Consider the following 17,274-nt stretch of genomic DNA (forward strand, 5'->3'; position numbering starts at 1 on the left):
CCCTTATTGATATGAATAACTAATCTTTTAAGGCTTAAAGTGTATAAAGTGCCTAAACATATCTGTTAGTAAGAGGTTCTCTGTCTTCCCTACCCTTTCCTTTGTATACAATCTCATTTATTTTCACAAAAATCTCAGTGGTGGGTGGCATTATTCCTGCTTTACAGATGAGGACATTGAGACTCAGAGCTTAAGCTGCCCAGTGTTTCTCAATGAGAAAATCCTCTTGGAAAACCAAAGCAAACCAGGCTAAGGAGTTAGGTATACTACTTTCAAAATTCTGTACTTGTGAAAAGGCAGAAACTTCGCAATAGGCAAATAATCTATAAAACAGTCAGATCGCACTTCTAACACAGATAGTGGAAAAGCTACAAGTAAGGATGTAAAAAGATTTGGGAATTTTGTTTACAAGCAAGAGGGGATGATTTATAATCCTGAATATTAGTAAGGCAGATGATAAATATTCTACAATTAGAATTTGCAATTTTTGGCAGGGTTGAATCCAGGTTTTGTAGGCCCTAAAGTTTAAAGTTTCCAGAGGAAAGTAAAGACGATAGGAGGAGGAGGGGAAGTGGGAAGTGATGGCAGCAAATGTAGCTTAAACAGAAGGAACCAGGGGGAGAGAGTAGGAGGAAATGAAGCTTAGAGAGGCAGTCACGCTCAAGATCATGTCAAGCCTTGTAGGCATGGTAAGAACTTTGGGTTTCATTCTGACAAACACTGGAAATCACTAAACAGTTCTGAGTAGAGAAAGGATATGATTTGATTCTTATGTTTAAAAAGTAACTATGGCTATTACGTAGAGAACTATAACGGGAGAAGAGTATAAGAAGGTAGACCAGTATGAGACTCATAGTTCATTGGACTGTTGTTGATAGCAGTGGAGGTGATGTGAAATGGTAAGGTATTCAAAATATTTTGAAGGTAGAGTCTTGATCAGACTCCTCCCAAACGCCTTCATATGAACATGCAACACTTAAGCCAATCAAAGCAACTGGCTCAACATAGCAGCTTCTTCATTCACACACATTTGTACATACTGTTTTTCCCAATGGCTAGATATTGACTGTCTAAACCACTACTCACTTGTCAAGAATTAGCAAAAGTATTTTTCTCTTCTGTAAACCATTACTTCATTTCCCCTTTCTGTATCCAACAGCACTTTGTATTATTCCTACTATAATATTTATCATACCTGACAGTAATAATTTGAAAACTTTTTAATGCCTCCACTTGTAGATTATGCACACCTTAAGGACTTAATTCATCCTTGTAATTGCACAAATTATCATAAACCACATAATATATATGTGATATATATTTTGTATCTATGTTTCTATCTATTGTATTATATATATGATAGATATTATAAATGATGTTGTGTATATGATGTATATATGATAACATCATATATTGGATATATATCATATAGATGTGTCTAATTTATTTAATCATTTCCCTATATATTTAGGTTGTTTGCAGTCTTTTGCTTTAACAAAGTCCTCTTCAATAAAGAACCTCATACATGTCAGCATGTCAGCATGAAAAAGTGTGATTGTATATATTGTGTGATTGTATATAAACATGAACAATGATAAAATTTGTTCAAATGCCTTCAGAAATGTCTTTTGAATTGAAAGTATTTATAATTGTAAAATCCTAAATAACCCCTGTTTTCTTTAGAAGGGAGAGAAAACTCCTGAAGAGCTCCTTCCCCACCCCTAGTTCTGAAAAGAAATAATATTTTTTCTTTCATGAGTAAACAATTTCAGTTTTCTGCCATTTTAGGAAGCTATCATTGATAACAAGTCCAGTCACGTCTAATCATTCTAAATTTTTGTAAAGATATAAATATGATTATTGCCTAGGTACCTGATAAACTTATTTCATAAATATATCCACATATATATTGTATGATATACCTCAGACAACTGATCTGAAAATTACTTTTTTAATTTAAAAAACAGATTATAACTTACCAAATCAGTTTCCTTTTTCCTTCTTTTCTTTCTTTCTGTTTTTGGCACCTGACAGGGGGACAGGAGATATATGGAAATTGTGATAACAAAGACTAACATACTTTCTTACTTCATTGCAAATGTTAAGATACTTGCTCAACAGGTAACACAATAGTCATTTCTTTATTCTCCAAGAGGAACTGTGCAGTGCTAATAAGCAAATGTGAGAAAAAATTTAAAATCTGATAAAACATAATTGCCAATGACAGCAACAGAACGGAAGGATACTTTAGAGATTATTCTTTTTTAAACCTCAGTTCTGCCCAGAAGCCACCGCCATATTAATTTAAATGATTGTTTTATTTTAATCATTAATTGATTTTTTTTTTTTTGAGACGGAGTCTTGCTCTGTCGCCCAGGTTGGAGTGCAATTGGTGCAGTCTAGGCTCACTGCAACCTCTGCTTCCCAGGTTCAAGTGAATTCTCCTGCCTCGGCCTCCTGAGTAGCTGGTATTATAGGCACACACCACCACATCTGGCTATTTTTGTATTTTTTGAGACTGGCTGGTCTCAAACCCCTGACTTCATGATCCACCCGCCTCGGCCTCCCAAAGTGCTGGGATTGCAGGCTTGAGCCACCACGCCTGGCTGGTATTTTTTTTTTTTTTTTTTTTTTTTTGAGACGGAGTTTTGCTCTGTTGCCCAGGCTGGAGGGCAGTGGTGCAATCTTGGCTCACCACAACCTCCACCTCCCAGGTTCAAGCAATTCTCCTGTCTCAGCCTCCCAAGTAGCTGGGACTACAGGCGTGTGCCAGCACACCTGGCTAATTTTTGTATATTTAGTAGAGACAGGGTTTCACTATGTTGGCCAGTCTGGTCTCGATCTCCCGACCTTGTGATCCGCTCACCTCAGCCTCCCAAAGTGCTGGGATTACAGGCATGAGCCACTGTGCCAAGCTGATTGTTTTAAAGATCTTACTTCCCATATTTTAGCTGTAGAAAACTACCATGGAGCTAAATATAAAATATATACAAAAAGGCAACATTTGGGACACGGAAAAACTCTTTTCCATATGACATTTCCTGATAACCACAGTACAGAACAATCTAAACCCAACCTTTTAAACTTAAAAACAAAGGTAGTAGAAGCCTACTAAGAATCTTCTTCAGCATAAAGACCTTAACCTAGATCTAGAACTGAAGAACTTTCCAGAACTTATTTATATCTGAAAACTTCAAAAATGGGATTGAAGAGGTTTTGGAAATTTAAATACATATAAGGTAGAATAACTAAAAATAAAATGGAACATAATCAATACAAAATATTGATGGTATTCTTGATATGAATAGGTATCTAATTATTTCATCTGGGGTACTGAAAAGAAACACATTGATAACTTTGTCTAAGCCTGATGTCTCTTCTGTAATATGGATTTTATAAAAATTATTTAATAAGGCTGAAGCAAGAATTAAATAAAATACACAACACCGAGTACAATTCTCAGGCCATAACAGGCACTCAAAATAAAAAGGTTATTATTATTATACAGACTTCCCAAAACACGTATTTTCCTAAAACCTAATTCAAGAATAAATATAATTTGTAGGTTTTTATAAAGAGGCCACTGGGTAATACAATGAATCACATCTTTAACTATAATTTTTCAAAAGGAAATTCAGACACTTATCTCTTTTTTTTTTAAGACGGAGTCGCACTTTGCCACCCAGGGTGAAGTGCAGTGGCGTGACCTTGGCTAACTACAACCTCTGCCTCCTGGGTTCAAGTGATTCTCCTGCTTCAGCCTCCTGAGTAGCTGAAATTACAGGCGCCTGCCATCATGCCCAGCTAATTTTTGTATATTTAGTAGAGATAAGTTTTTGACATGTTGACCATGCTGGTCTCGAACTCCTGATTTCAAGTTCTCTGCCAATCTAGGCCTCCCAAAGTGCTGGGATTACAGGCATGAGCCACCGCCCCACCCCGATCTCTATTAAAGCTAAGAGTATAATCTTGAGGGCAGAACATTATGTTTTAACTCAGTGAACAAAGTATTGATTGCAGACGGTTTAGAAAATATGGTCTGATAAATTATAAGACAGAATGAAGTTTGGAGGATCTAAAGTGGCGCTAAGTTGACATGTTCCCTGTAATGTTTTTCTCAAAATAAAATTTTTCTCAAATTTCTCAAATACAAGATGTCCCAAACGCTCTTAAAAAGAATTCATAATTAAATCCTTTAAGTAATCAAAATATATCACATTTACCTTTGTGGCTGTGCAATCTGAAGTCTTGAATTCATTCATATATTCATCTAAAAACACTTTAAAAGTGTTGACCCAAACTCTCACTGGAGATTCACCCAGTGAATCACGCTGCTCAAGCCTCATTGTCTTTTCCAGAATCTGTTCAAATAGTGCATAGAGGTCTTTATACCGTATGCTTTTCCCATCATCCATCTATAAGCAATAAGAAAACAAATGTATGGTTTTATAAAGAAACTCCTTAAATATAGAGGAAAGATTACACTTGTAATGGGGTAGTATTTAGAATAAAGATTAGGATCCTGATACAATTTCTAATGAGCATGCCCATGAGGTCATGTGGTATTTGTAAACTCCCATTCTAGTATGGGATGAATGCAGAATAAAACATGCTAAATTTTAGTTAAAAACCTGACTGTAATAATTTGAGGAAGTCTTGAGAATTTCTCTTCTAAGTGTGACTTTTTAATTTTATGTAGCTATAAAGGTTATTTGCATCCCTCTTAATTACTTTCCTCCCCAGAAATGAACCTTGTTTAGATGGTTCTACTCTAAAATTGAAAGAATGAATACTTGAATCATTGCCTAAGCATATATTAAGTAACCAATTTATTTTTCCAAAGAAGAGTGACATGCCCAGAGTAACATCATATTATTTGCAAGGAACTGAAATAGAATTTCTTTTATTTAAATGAGATCTGGAATTTTTTTTTTTTTTTTTTTTTGAGACGGAGTCTTGCTCTGTCACCCAGGCTGGAGTGCAGTGGCATGATCTCGGCTCACTGCAACCTCCACCTCAAGCTATTGAATGGGTTCAAGCCATTCTCCTGCCTCAGCCTCCCCAGTAGCTGGGATTACAAGCGTGCACCACCATACCTAGCTAATTTTTGTATTTTTAGTAGAGACGGGGTTTTACCATGTTGTCCAGGCTGGTCTTGAACTCCTGACCTCATGACCTACCCGCCTCAGCCACCCAAAGTGCTGGGATTACAGGCTTGAGCCACTGCGCCCAGCCAAGTAGAGTATAAATTAAAAAGCTTTCCTGATTTTTCTCTTCACAGTGAATTAAAGAATATATTGAACAATGAAAAGCCAATAAAATATGAATTCTTTTACAGAATATGATAATTCATAAACACTAATGCTTCTATAGACCAAAGCATTAATTGCACACACCAAAAATAAATTTTCTAAAACATGACCAGTATCATGTGAAAGTATAAGGTAAATCTCAAAGTGATATAAACCGATATGTAGAAATCAGTGTCCATAAACTAACTGCCCTAATTCCATTAAAAGAAAACATATAATGCATTCCTCACAAAGGAAAATTAGACATTATAGCCTAGCAATAGAGCTAAAAGGATTATGAAAAGTCACAGGCAAAAACAGAATCATACCCAGGACACCTGAAGTCAGTATCTTAAAAGATGAAAAAAACAGCTGTAAGGTGGGAAAAAGCTACTCAAGGAAATTTAAGGGAGCTTTTAATCTGAAACCATTCAGTTTCCTTGTCTATCCCTAAAACAAAAACCATTCATTTTCCTTGTCTATCCCTAAAACAAAAACAAGGCACTGGAGAAATCTCTTATGAAACATGGCTTTTGTATTATCTTCTACAGCGCTATCAAATTTTTCATATGTTGAACTACTAAATATCTCCTAACATAGTCCAACTCACCGCCAATGCAGATGAATAAAAGCTGAAGATATTCTGCCGAAATTCCTTCAGGGCTTTTTTAAATACAACATCCACTAGTGTATCCTTCTTGCTGTCTTCATTATCTAGGTCATTCACCTGGGAACCACAAAACGAGTTTTAGTACACAATCAACTAATTGAAAAGAAGTAAATACAACAGTAGACATGTATTGTTGCTTTCACAATGACTGTCCTCAAAGTGCAAGCCACAGGCTATTATAGGACTCAGGTGAAAGTTATGACTAGACAGTCAAACTATAATTACTACTCTATGATTTCTAAGGTACCTTCTAACATTGTATGATTCCATAGTTCTGTTACAAGAAAACCCCCGTGTGCAACAAGCTGTACCTTCCCATATGAAATTTGACAATTTTAGGAAAATTAAAGTCACTACTAAAGCCTACAACCTTAAATCCTGTCTACCCAGTCTAACTAATGCATATCCTATTATTCACACCTTTCTGGTAAAGAACAGATCATCTAAAGCATGGAAGCATATGTAATTTTGATATCTAGAGGGTATATCCTGATATACACAAGTATTCCATACACAGAGCTGCTCCAGGGCCTGACGTGGCAAATAAAGTGTACCTTTTTCAGAAGAAATTCATCCATGCTTTTTAAATCACTGACACTTGCTATGATCTGGACAGAGTCATTTTGCCAATGCATAGAATCCAAAGCCACGTTGCTAATCTTCACACTTCGCTTGCGCTTAGCCTTTGGAGAAGGTTCTTTGTTCTCTTTGAATTCCTTCCGGCAACTGCCAGGCAGTTCTGGGCTCAAAGGAGGTGTTGGGTGATATGCAGCTAATTCTACAATTCAAGATAGAAGACCCAAAAGGACACATTTAGTAAATATATTGATAATCTTCACATCCTTCTTTTTAAAGTTCCTTTAATAAGTCACTGAAGGAAACATGCAAATATATGAAAAGCAAAGTAACATTAATGTTTGAGGTTAGGCAGCTAAGCAATAAATCCAGACAGCACATTTGTACAGAAAGCGTATTTAAAAATTACCACTTTTCAAAGGGAAATGATATCATATCTCCCAAGAAGCTGAGGTCTGATATTAAAAACCTGGATAGAAATGCTTTGCAGGACGTCAAGTTAGATCCCAAAGATCTCAGTCCCAAAGAAAAGAAGAGAATATAAAACCATACTAGCATATTAAATGCTTACTGTTAACAAAGTCATAGCTTTGCTACATGTTTGAAACAATATGTGTAGCTATATACAAGTCCAACAAACCAGTGGAGTTTGATAATTATTATTATTTCTTTACTACAGTCTAAAGTCCTGAATACTTCTGTGATAACATTTGGTGATTGCTGGCAACCTGTTAGGGAGCCAAGTAACTCAACTGGCTTACTTCTGCTTGGGTCTCTTCAGCATTTAGGATTTTCTTAAACATCCCCCAAATAACTGTCAATTTATTTTCTCTACAGTTTTTCTCTACAAATGTTTACAACGGAGAAATTAGATTCTATGTAGCCCATTACAACTAAGAACTAGACCAGATTTGCCAAACCCTATCTGGAGCTCGATGAAAATGTTTACCTCCTCTCATTTCACATGCTTGTCTTCCCAATGTGTATGCTCTTTACCCTCTGTCCAATGGTATATCCTGATTCTATCCAAACTAACTTTGATAATAAAGGAAAAAAGTAGCCCCCTACATGCTAAATACCACCTCAGGCAGGAATTGAGAGAAACCCAATTTCAACTATGACACAAGAGTAAAGAATATAAAGATACAGGATACAATTATATTCAAACACATATCAGCTGATTTTAATTCTATTATACAGCTTAGATATATTAAGTATCTATTTTATTTAGCAAAGTCAGTATCTTTCTTATTAATAAAATAAATGTTTACTAAAGAAATTATCCATAATCCCATATTAGCATTAAAAACAAGGCCTACCTTAATACATTTTTTCCAAATATAAATTAAAAGCTATAATCCTAAGTTTTATACATGTGTCATTATGAAGCAAACACACAACAAAGTCTGCTTATAATATGAATTTTCAAATAGAGTTTATACGTCTTTCTCAAGAATTAGCAGCAAAGAATATAATTGTGGGAAATAAAAAACTTAGAAGGATGACTGTCAACCAGACAAGATATAAGAAACTGATAACCTTAGCCACTCAATAGTAGGGAATTCCCAGTTTCCTAAACCTGTAGTATTCATTTAACTTGTTATTGGTTTTATTCACATCCATTTCTCAACTGATAGAAGCAAAGCCATAAGATACAAAAACAGGGGTCTAACTACCTTTCCACCATTCTTTCCTCTGGCATAGAGAGCTCAAGCCCATTCACCCCTCTGGGAAGCTTGATGATCTTTCCTCCTTGTTTCTCTATTTTATCCTAGATATGAGAAGATGCTGGTTTCTTATTGTAACTGGTTCTGTTCTATCCTGCCTTAAGCTTTCTTCCGAGGACCTCTTTCTATTTTAGTCAATGCTGGTATTTCACCCACATTACCATATATCCACCTTGGATGTATATCCCTGTTGAAGAAGTTGGTATCTTTACGTAGTAGCTAAAAACTCTCAGGCATACCTGAGAAAAAGGCTTGAGAAGTGGTAATCTTCTAACATTAGGATAACTTGGAGAGTAAGTAATTTTCCCATTTAGAGAGGTCAGTTTTCTGAACGATGAACTAACTGTTGAGTACTTCTCAAATGTGTTATGCTGCACGCCCAGAAAGTTAAAATAAGAGCTATGGGACTGGGCATGGTGGCTCATGGCTGTAATCCCAGCACTTTGGGAGGCTGAGGTGGGAGGACAGGTTGAGCCCAGAAGTTAGAGGTTACAGTGAGCTATGATCACACGACTCCGGCCTAAGCAACATAGTGAAACCTTGTCTCTAAAATTGAAAAATAATAGCTATTATAAAGTGCCAGGCATCTGCTAGGTACTGAAATATAGCAAGTACTTAATATACAACACAGTGGTTAAGACTGTGGACTCTGGAGCAGGACTGCCTAGATTCAACTCTTAGCTCTTCCAGTTACTATATGTGCATAAATAAATAACTTTTCTTTTTTATTTATTTATTTGAGACAGGGTCTCTCTCTTTCCCCCAGGCTGAAGTGCAGTGGTGTGATCACAGCTCACTGCAGCCTCAACTTCCCAGACTCAAGCGATTCTCCTACCTCAGCCTCCCAAGTAGCTGGGACTACAGGCACATGCCTCCATGCCTGGCTAATTTTTATATTTTCTGTAGAGATGGGGTTTCACTATGTGCCCAGGCTGGTGTTGAACTCCTGGACTCATGTGATCTGCCCACCTCAGCCTCCCAAAGCGCTGGGATTACAGGTGTGAACCATCGTGCCTGGCCTAATAAAAAAAATTCTCTGTGCCTGAGTTTTCTCATCCATAAATTGGGAATAATAATCATACTAACTCTCAAAAAACTGTTGTGAGGAGCAACTGACTTAATAACCATAACATGCTTACCACAGTGCCTTGCATGTAGTAAGCATTCAAATATTAGCTGCTATTAGTTATAACCAGTAATACATATTTGTTAAATGAATGAATAATGGCTACTTTTTTTAGTTTAGAAAATTAAGGCTAACCTATGATACATAGTCATTTTTGAGGTGGTTGCTGCTTCATTGTTTTGTGATGCATTTTTTGGGAACTTCTATTGTAGGAAAAATGTAACTTTATTTTTTAGTTAAGGAAGGATTTAACAATGCTGGTCCTATCTCATTAGAACATCCAGCCAACAGGATTGACATTATGAATACTACAGGAATAGCAAACTTTCAGAAAGAGTGAACAGAAATTATGAACACAAGTTCCACCCTTTGGTCACTTTTACCATCTGGAAACTGATGAGCTGGAATCACATCTGTGCCTGCAAAGAGTGGCGAAACCTCTGACTGGGTAGTAGGTTTCACTCTGGTAGTCTTCTTCTCCCCTTGTTTCCCTTTGGCCCAGAATCTCATCTTAGCTCTCTGAGGTCTGTTTAAAGAAATAAAGGTAAAAATGGAAATTAGAGTATCTCAGTGATAATATTTGTATATATCACTTTAAGCTTTACAAATCTTCTATGTATATTAGCTCATTTAAGCTTCACATTTAAATTAAGTGTATTTATCTTTACTTTTGCATTTAAACTTCACCTGAAACTGAAAGGCGAAAAATTATTTAACTTCTCTGGGTTTTGTTATTTCTATATTCAGATGAGGAAACATCTTGAATACAGAAATAACAAAACCCAGAGAAGTTCAATATTTTTTCTAAGATGAAACAGCCACAAAGCAGTGGAGCTAGAATTCTAACTCAAGTTTTCTAACTCCCAAACTGGTTTATTTTCATTCTTGTCCCCCATCCAGCTTGGATTTAGTATATACACAATTTAACAACAAAGAAAATACTTTTTAAAGAAATCACGAATAATCCTACCACTCTAAAAAACATTAGTTTACCTTTTTTTGTCATTTCCTTCCAGTCTTTATCCATAAGTATGGCAAGTTTTACATCACTGTTATCATGATGCACATAGCATTTTAAATCTTTCCACTCACCATTACATAATAAAAGCTTTAATGTCACTATTTACATTCATGAGTTATTAGTATTATTAACAGCCACTTATTTGAACTTGTATCTTTCTCCAGGCACAGTGCTTACAAAATTTAATTACAATATCAACTTTGCTTTTTTCTTTTTTCTTAAAGAACAGGTGATAGTAACAACTTTGCTTTTAACAAACTACTATAAATATGTTACAGGTGAAAAACTGGAGACTTATATATTAGGTAACTTGCCCAAAGTTTCACAGTGAGTGAAAAATTCAGAACCACATCTATTATATTGTATTGCCTCTTCTTAGTGCTTGTACACGCTTTCATCATATACATCAAAGAAGTACCTTGCGATAACAATGGCATGTAGTTACTGACCATATATTATGTATTCTAACCTCATAGTTGGAGGTTTATTTGTAAATTAATTTATCTGTTCATTTGTCTGTTCAATCATTCAATTAAAAAATTTTGAGTATGTACTAGGTGACAGGTACTATGCCTTATATATGATATTCCTAATTTCACAACTACTGTGATAAACAGTATTATCCTTACTTTACACATGAGCAAACTAAGGCTTACAGGCCTGATGGAGATGGAAGTTAAAATCAAGTCTATCTGGTTTTGAAGCCCATGAGCTCTTTCTTTCTTCCTTTTTTTTTTTAAAAAAAAAAAAAAAAGCTTATTACTAAACTCATATATTTATACATTAAAAAGAGAAATTGTTCTACAAGACTAATTAAAAACAACAGTATCTCTCTGCCATGCTCACCCCATTTTCTGCTCCCTAGAGGCAACACTTTTGAATTGCTTTAACTAATTCTTCTGATATTTAGTGTGCTTCTGTAACTATCATACTCATGGCCACAGATAATGATTAGGCATGTTCCACCATTCCAGTCCTAACCATAAACATGTGCCCCCAAAAGAATTATACTGTAATTTTAGTTAGATCAATATTCAGTATTTACTTTTAATGATATTCAGTATTTATTTTTATTATGTAAATAATATTCACAGTTGAGGGATGTAATTCCCTAAATAATCTACTTTATTCTAGAGGATTTTTAAAATTTGCTCATGAAAACTGTTTGATTTTTCATTTGCTCACTTTTCTATATACAATTCACCTCCACGTGTTTCCCCATTTGTATCAACTCTCAATACATTCAAATGTATTAGGTACTTTATCAGTTTCATCTTATTGAAAAAAATCTCTCCCAGAGCCTTCTAACTTGCTCCAATTTGGAGTGGTTTCCCTCATTGCCTGCTGTGCAGTTGTCATTTGAAAAGCTACTTTCATCATTGTAACAGATTCCTTTTGTCTCTTTTGTTTCATAACAACATGTCTTTTGGTATGGGTCTATTTTCATCCACTATGTTGGGCACTCAGTGGCGTCTTCAAATCTGGAAAATCGTGTCCTTCGGTTCTGTAAAATTTGGCTGAATTACTTTTTCAATAATTTATCCTCCGTTTTCTTGGTTCTATCTTTCCAAAGTTCCTACCATTGGGTCATTGGATCTCCTGAATGGAGCCTCTAATATTCCCATCTCTTCCATTTCTTCATTTTTTGCTCAACATTCTGAGATATGTCCTCAAATTTCCTTTTGATTCTTGAGTTGCTCCTTTATCATATTTTTAATCTTCAAAAGCTCTTTTTATTATGAATGTTTCTCTTTCATGCACCATTTGGTTTCATGAATACAATTGTATTTGTTATGCAAAAGGTCTGTTGATAGTTACATTTGTCTATCTTGAAGTGTTCTATTCCCTGTATAGTTTATTTCTTCCAAGTTGTATTTTATCTGTTAATTTTGGTTTCTTCAATATAAGGTATTTCCTCAAATATATGGTGATCAGTGGTATGTGATTATTATTTAAAGTAGGGTAGGAAAAAAAAAAAAAAGGCTGCTTGGAAGCTCTAGTGTGCCTTGGTGGGCCTGCTAAAGTATGGTCTTCCTTACAGGGTTATCTGGTTGGTTGACTTTGCAGGGAGAGCTCCTGATAGTAATATATTCAGGGTTTTCCCTAAGGGCTAGACAGAAGTCCCCAAAACTCTTTGAACCATTTGCTTAGAACCATTTGCTTAGAGGGTATGGGAAATGAAGAAGGCTGGCAAATCTTAACATTCTGTATATAAACAGTCATTAAATCCCTATGTTCCAAATATGTGCCCCAGCCCTCAATTGTATCTAGTAAACTCCAGGTCCAGAGATACTCTGTTTTATACTTTCCAGATAATAAATCTCTTGTTCTACTATAATTGGGGAAGGTCAGCCAGCTAGATGTATCTTTCTCAGCTTTACTTAGCTGAATTAGGATTTGGCTTTCTAGTATGTATTAACATATTTAAAATTTAAAGTCCATTTACTTTTTGGATTCCACAGTTTTATTGCAGTTTTTTCACTTCTAAGTTTTTTTGAGGGGGAGAAAAGTCCTTCGTAGATTCTGTCATTTTAGCAATTGTGGGGGAGGACGTGGAAACTAAATATATATAATCTATTATTTCCAGATGTATGTTCTTCTACTGTGTCACATCTTATTTCTCAATATTTGGTTTCTAGTATTATCTGCTCTGGATTTGGATTACCTTAGATTATACCTCTACAGTCAGCGAAAAAGTAGTCTTTAATATGGTTATGAACCAGAAAAATTTCAACATAATCTTGTAAGTTTTCAGCGAGGCCCAAATGCTTATACAACATAATGAGGGACAAAGATATTTATTTGAAAAATAAAAATTCCATAAGCTCTCTTAAAGAGAACAGAATTATCTCCTGAAAGGCCTTTTCAGTTCCATTTCTAAAATGCTTACCTCAGAACAGAATCCAAGTCCAAAGCTGGCACCTATTTTCAATCTTATTTAGTCTCATTCTCTTTTACAACAAAACACCATAAGTCATGTAACAATTTGGAGACTTTCCCCAAATCATACTGCTAAGTATAGAGGGAGATAAAGCCCATTATATTGAAGGGAACCAGTATGTGCCACCCCAAAATATTCCTCTTTGAGATAAATATTTTTAAGCTAAAGGCAATTAAGAAGTAGAGGCAGAAAAGCTCTCTACCCTCCCCTGTTCGCCTAAAAGCAGGATATAAATTTGAAAGGTGTTCTTTCTTCCCTCTCTACCAACAAGGACAGAAAATCACTGGAGACAGTGTAGACCTTTATTAGCTAGAAATGACATCAGAGGAATCTACCAACTTTACTCCGTTAGTTTCCCCATAAATTTACCTTCCCAGTTTTGTTACCTTTGGAAGCCTGAAACTGCTTATCTTTGTCTTGTCACTTCTCTAAAATTAATTGTTCATTGTTGAAGACAATGTATAAGCCAGATTCCTAAACCACTGTTTTGAGTTACCTTTCCTCTGCATGATGTGCATGCACTGTATGCACTAACTTGCTTATTTTTCTCTTGTTAATCTGTCTTTTGTTACAGGATTCTGTCCCAACTATGAACTTATGAGGGTTGAGGGAAATTTTTCTTTTCTTCTCTTCAACACATATCTTAACTACTATGTGCCTATAAACAGTAGGTACTTACCATTTCTTCAAAAATTGGCAAATAAGTTTAATTTCAAAAGTGCCCTATCAATTATGGTTTTTTTAAAAAGCTCAGTACTTAACTATAGTCAGTTATCAAATAAAATTGTATTACCCCTGTTAACTCCGTGTATACTTTATACCTTATATCTGAATCTGAAGCCTTCTGTCTCACTGCCAACTTGGTAATCTCTCCTTGAGACATAGTCTTATGAAGTTTTGCTTGTTCATCAACTGACGAAAATCGCTGTGATGTCTGTAATAATTACATATGTGAAAGATTTAATGCCAAGTAAATATATGATAGCACTGTAATTAAAATTCAGGTTACAGAATTACTTGAGCTATTTAAAAACACACAAAACATTGATATTATTCAGAGATTCATTGAAATAATAGAGCCTACCGAAAACTCTATATAAAGTAATCTGAAATAAAGATGACTTGGTCAATGAAAATAAACAGGATCTACCAGTTCATATTTTCTGACAATTTAAAAAAGAATCTCAAGTGGAAAGGCAAGAAAGTGAAAACCATTTAAAGATAGAGACAAAAGATGCAGGATCTAATAAATCTAGAACGCTAAGTATTGTTTTTCAAATCTCCTTTTATTTATCCCAAAAAGTGGTTATTACTTTCATGGCTTAACTTGCTATTATAAGTTCCTCATATATCTAATCAATAATTTAAAAGAGATGGAATATGCAATGATTTTTAAAGAGCCAAAAGATGACAGAATAAAGGCTCATTACCATTATTAATGGTCTAAATTATAAACAACTTATAAGGCTATCAAACTGTGACCTGATTTTTAATTGGCAGTTCTTGTTCCATTTGTTTAAAATGTGTCCCTCTAAAGACAATCCTGTTCTGAGGAGAGAATTTCTTGTTATCTATTCAAGTCATTTCCTAATATTTCATTTTTCTGTAGTTATAATATTATTTCTTTAGCCTTTTGGTCTGCCTCACTATGGCCTTATTAACAGAAAGAGGAAATACCTTAAGTTGGCAAAGATGAAGTAATAGGGATCTGGTCTACCCACTTACCTGAAACCAACAAAAAACCCAGACAAAATAATATGAAACCGCAATGTTTAAAACAATGGACAGATACCCCTGAGAGATGGGAAAAAAAGGAAGTATGTTCTACACTTGTCCCATCTTACTGCCTTGAGAGTTTCTAGGCTGTGATGCAGAGAGGAGGAACCCAGGTGAAACTTGACAGACTCTAAGTGGAACACATGAAGCTCTAAGTCCAAGGTGAGCACAGTGACTAGAGACCAAAAGACAGAGTACTGGAGAGGAGTGAGAAGCACAAAGATAGAACTCTAGAGATCTACAGAAGGTCCACATTGAATGTTCAGCTTGAGTACTAATCAACACTTTGTATGAGAAAACAATCCAAGACCAAGAAAAAGATCACTTGAAAGGATTAAAGGTAATTGAGCCCATCACTCACAAAAGGTCAGTAATAGTGTCTATGCCCAAGAGCCAGAGCATATAACTTTATGATTCCCAGGGCACTGGGCAAAGTATAGAGAGGATCTCACCTCAATAGTCAAGAATAATTAGCCCTAGACTGAGTACTGTTTGGGTCTAACAAACCTTTTTTTTTTTTTTTTTTTTAAGAGACATGGTCTTGCTCTGTTGCTCAGGCTGGAGTGCAGTGGTACAATCACAGCTCACTGCAGCCTTGCACTCCTGGGCCCCAGTTATCCTCCTGCCTCAGCCTTCTGAGTAGCTGGGACTACAGGCACATGGCTCTGTGCCCAGATCTTACTTTCCAGACCTCTGTGCAAATAAATTGAAAAGTTAGATGAAATTGATAATTTTATAAGAAAAAAGGGTTTACCAAAATTGACCCTGTTAGATAAAAGGTTTTAAAAAGACTGATTTCCCTAGAAGAAAAAAAGAAAAACTTATCCAGGAACTACACCACAAAAAAGTACCAATCCCAGGTGGTTTCATAGAAAAACTCTGCCAAATCCTCAAAGAACAGATAGCTGCAATGCTATAAACTGGTCCTGACTTTTTTTAGAGAAATAAAATACACATATAAATACTAAGTGTATAGTCAACAGTGTGGCTGCTGTCTTAAGGCTGCCAATCCAAAACTCTTAAGTAATGAACTTTGTTCAATAACAACCAGTTTTCTACCACGCAAGACCAACCTCAAAATCACCTAGCCCAGGTCCTAAAACTTTATGAATATCCTCTCCTGACTTCTCCCTTGTGAGATATTACTAAGACACAGTCAAAGTGGGTTTTCTCTTACTGTAATAAGCTAATAAACAGCTTTGTTTGATCAACAGGTTTTTCTGGCAGTCTATGGAGTAGACATCAGAGAGAAAGAAAATTCAACACAGACAAGGATCAGAGAGTATCTCAGAGAATAGCAGAAACAGGAATATAAGAAGTGACAGCAGTTTGGGGGGAATAATGAGAAATTTAGTTTTACTATGCTAGAAGTAATGAAGATTGAAATTCTGGAGAGCCATTCAGAAGTCATATCCATAGAGATGACTGCTTTAAATCTGGGGGATGATAAAAGAAAACTGTACAGAGAAAAGTATAATGTTTCCTATACTAATCCTATAAATAAGGAATAGAAATGATTTTACTAACCCGCTTACCATTCAGAAGACAGAAACTAAAAAAAAACTATCTTAAAAACAACTGCTTAGCAGAAAACGCCATTCTTCTTGAGTAAATGCCAATGTGGTGTGTATAAAAATGGAGTGAGAGCAGCACACAGAGACTAAACAGTTATTCAAACGGCAGCGTTTGAAGTAAGAGGTTAAAAAACACCAAAGTCACTAAGGAGGGAAACTACTACACTTGTTTCCCCTCCCACAGCAGGTAACAACTGATTAATAATTTAAAAACTCAAATCTCCTTCAATTCATTTGTGAATGTCTTTATCCCATTAGATTGAGTTACTTCACAATTAGAAAGGTCATACAGCAATTTCTTCCAAGATTTAATGACACACTTCAGAGTAATAAAATCAGTTTGTCCAGAAAAAAAAAATCCAGCTTTTAAAACTCCATGTACCTAGAAAATCAAATACATTTAAAATCCAGAAAATATTGTGAGATTGTAGTAGATTTTATTTAGACACAATACATCTTCATCTTCACAATATCAGATAATGTTAGAACGTGGAATATTCTCAAGATAAATAAAAAGAGAAACACATTTAAAAATTGTTCCTACCCACCCCATCCCCAACCCTGGTAAGTAA

The 17,274-nt window shown here is 35.3% G+C and overlaps 1 protein-coding gene across 30 annotated transcripts in view; it reads right to left on the reverse strand.

The window, feature by feature from the left end:
* The window catches only part of MYO9A (myosin IXA), a 297,950-nt gene that overhangs the window by 51,485 nt on the left and 229,191 nt on the right, over window positions 1–17,274 (reverse strand). For all 30 annotated transcript variants that reach the window (XM_054667756.2, XM_054667748.2, XM_054667767.2 and 27 more), the window contains 6 exons: window positions 14,174–14,286; window positions 9,774–9,916; window positions 6,516–6,739; window positions 5,902–6,018; window positions 4,224–4,415; window positions 1,980–2,027 (listed from right to left, as the gene is read on the reverse strand). In XM_054667756.2, the coding sequence (XP_054523731.1) occupies window positions 1,980–2,027; window positions 4,224–4,415; window positions 5,902–6,018; window positions 6,516–6,739; window positions 9,774–9,916; window positions 14,174–14,286 (837 nt within the window). The remainder of the gene's footprint in view (window positions 1–1,979; window positions 2,028–4,223; window positions 4,416–5,901; window positions 6,019–6,515; window positions 6,740–9,773; window positions 9,917–14,173; window positions 14,287–17,274) is intronic.

This window comes from Pan troglodytes, chromosome 16, assembly GCF_028858775.2.
Source record: "Pan troglodytes isolate AG18354 chromosome 16, NHGRI_mPanTro3-v2.0_pri, whole genome shotgun sequence".
Lineage (NCBI taxonomy): Eukaryota > Metazoa > Chordata > Mammalia > Primates > Hominidae > Pan > Pan troglodytes.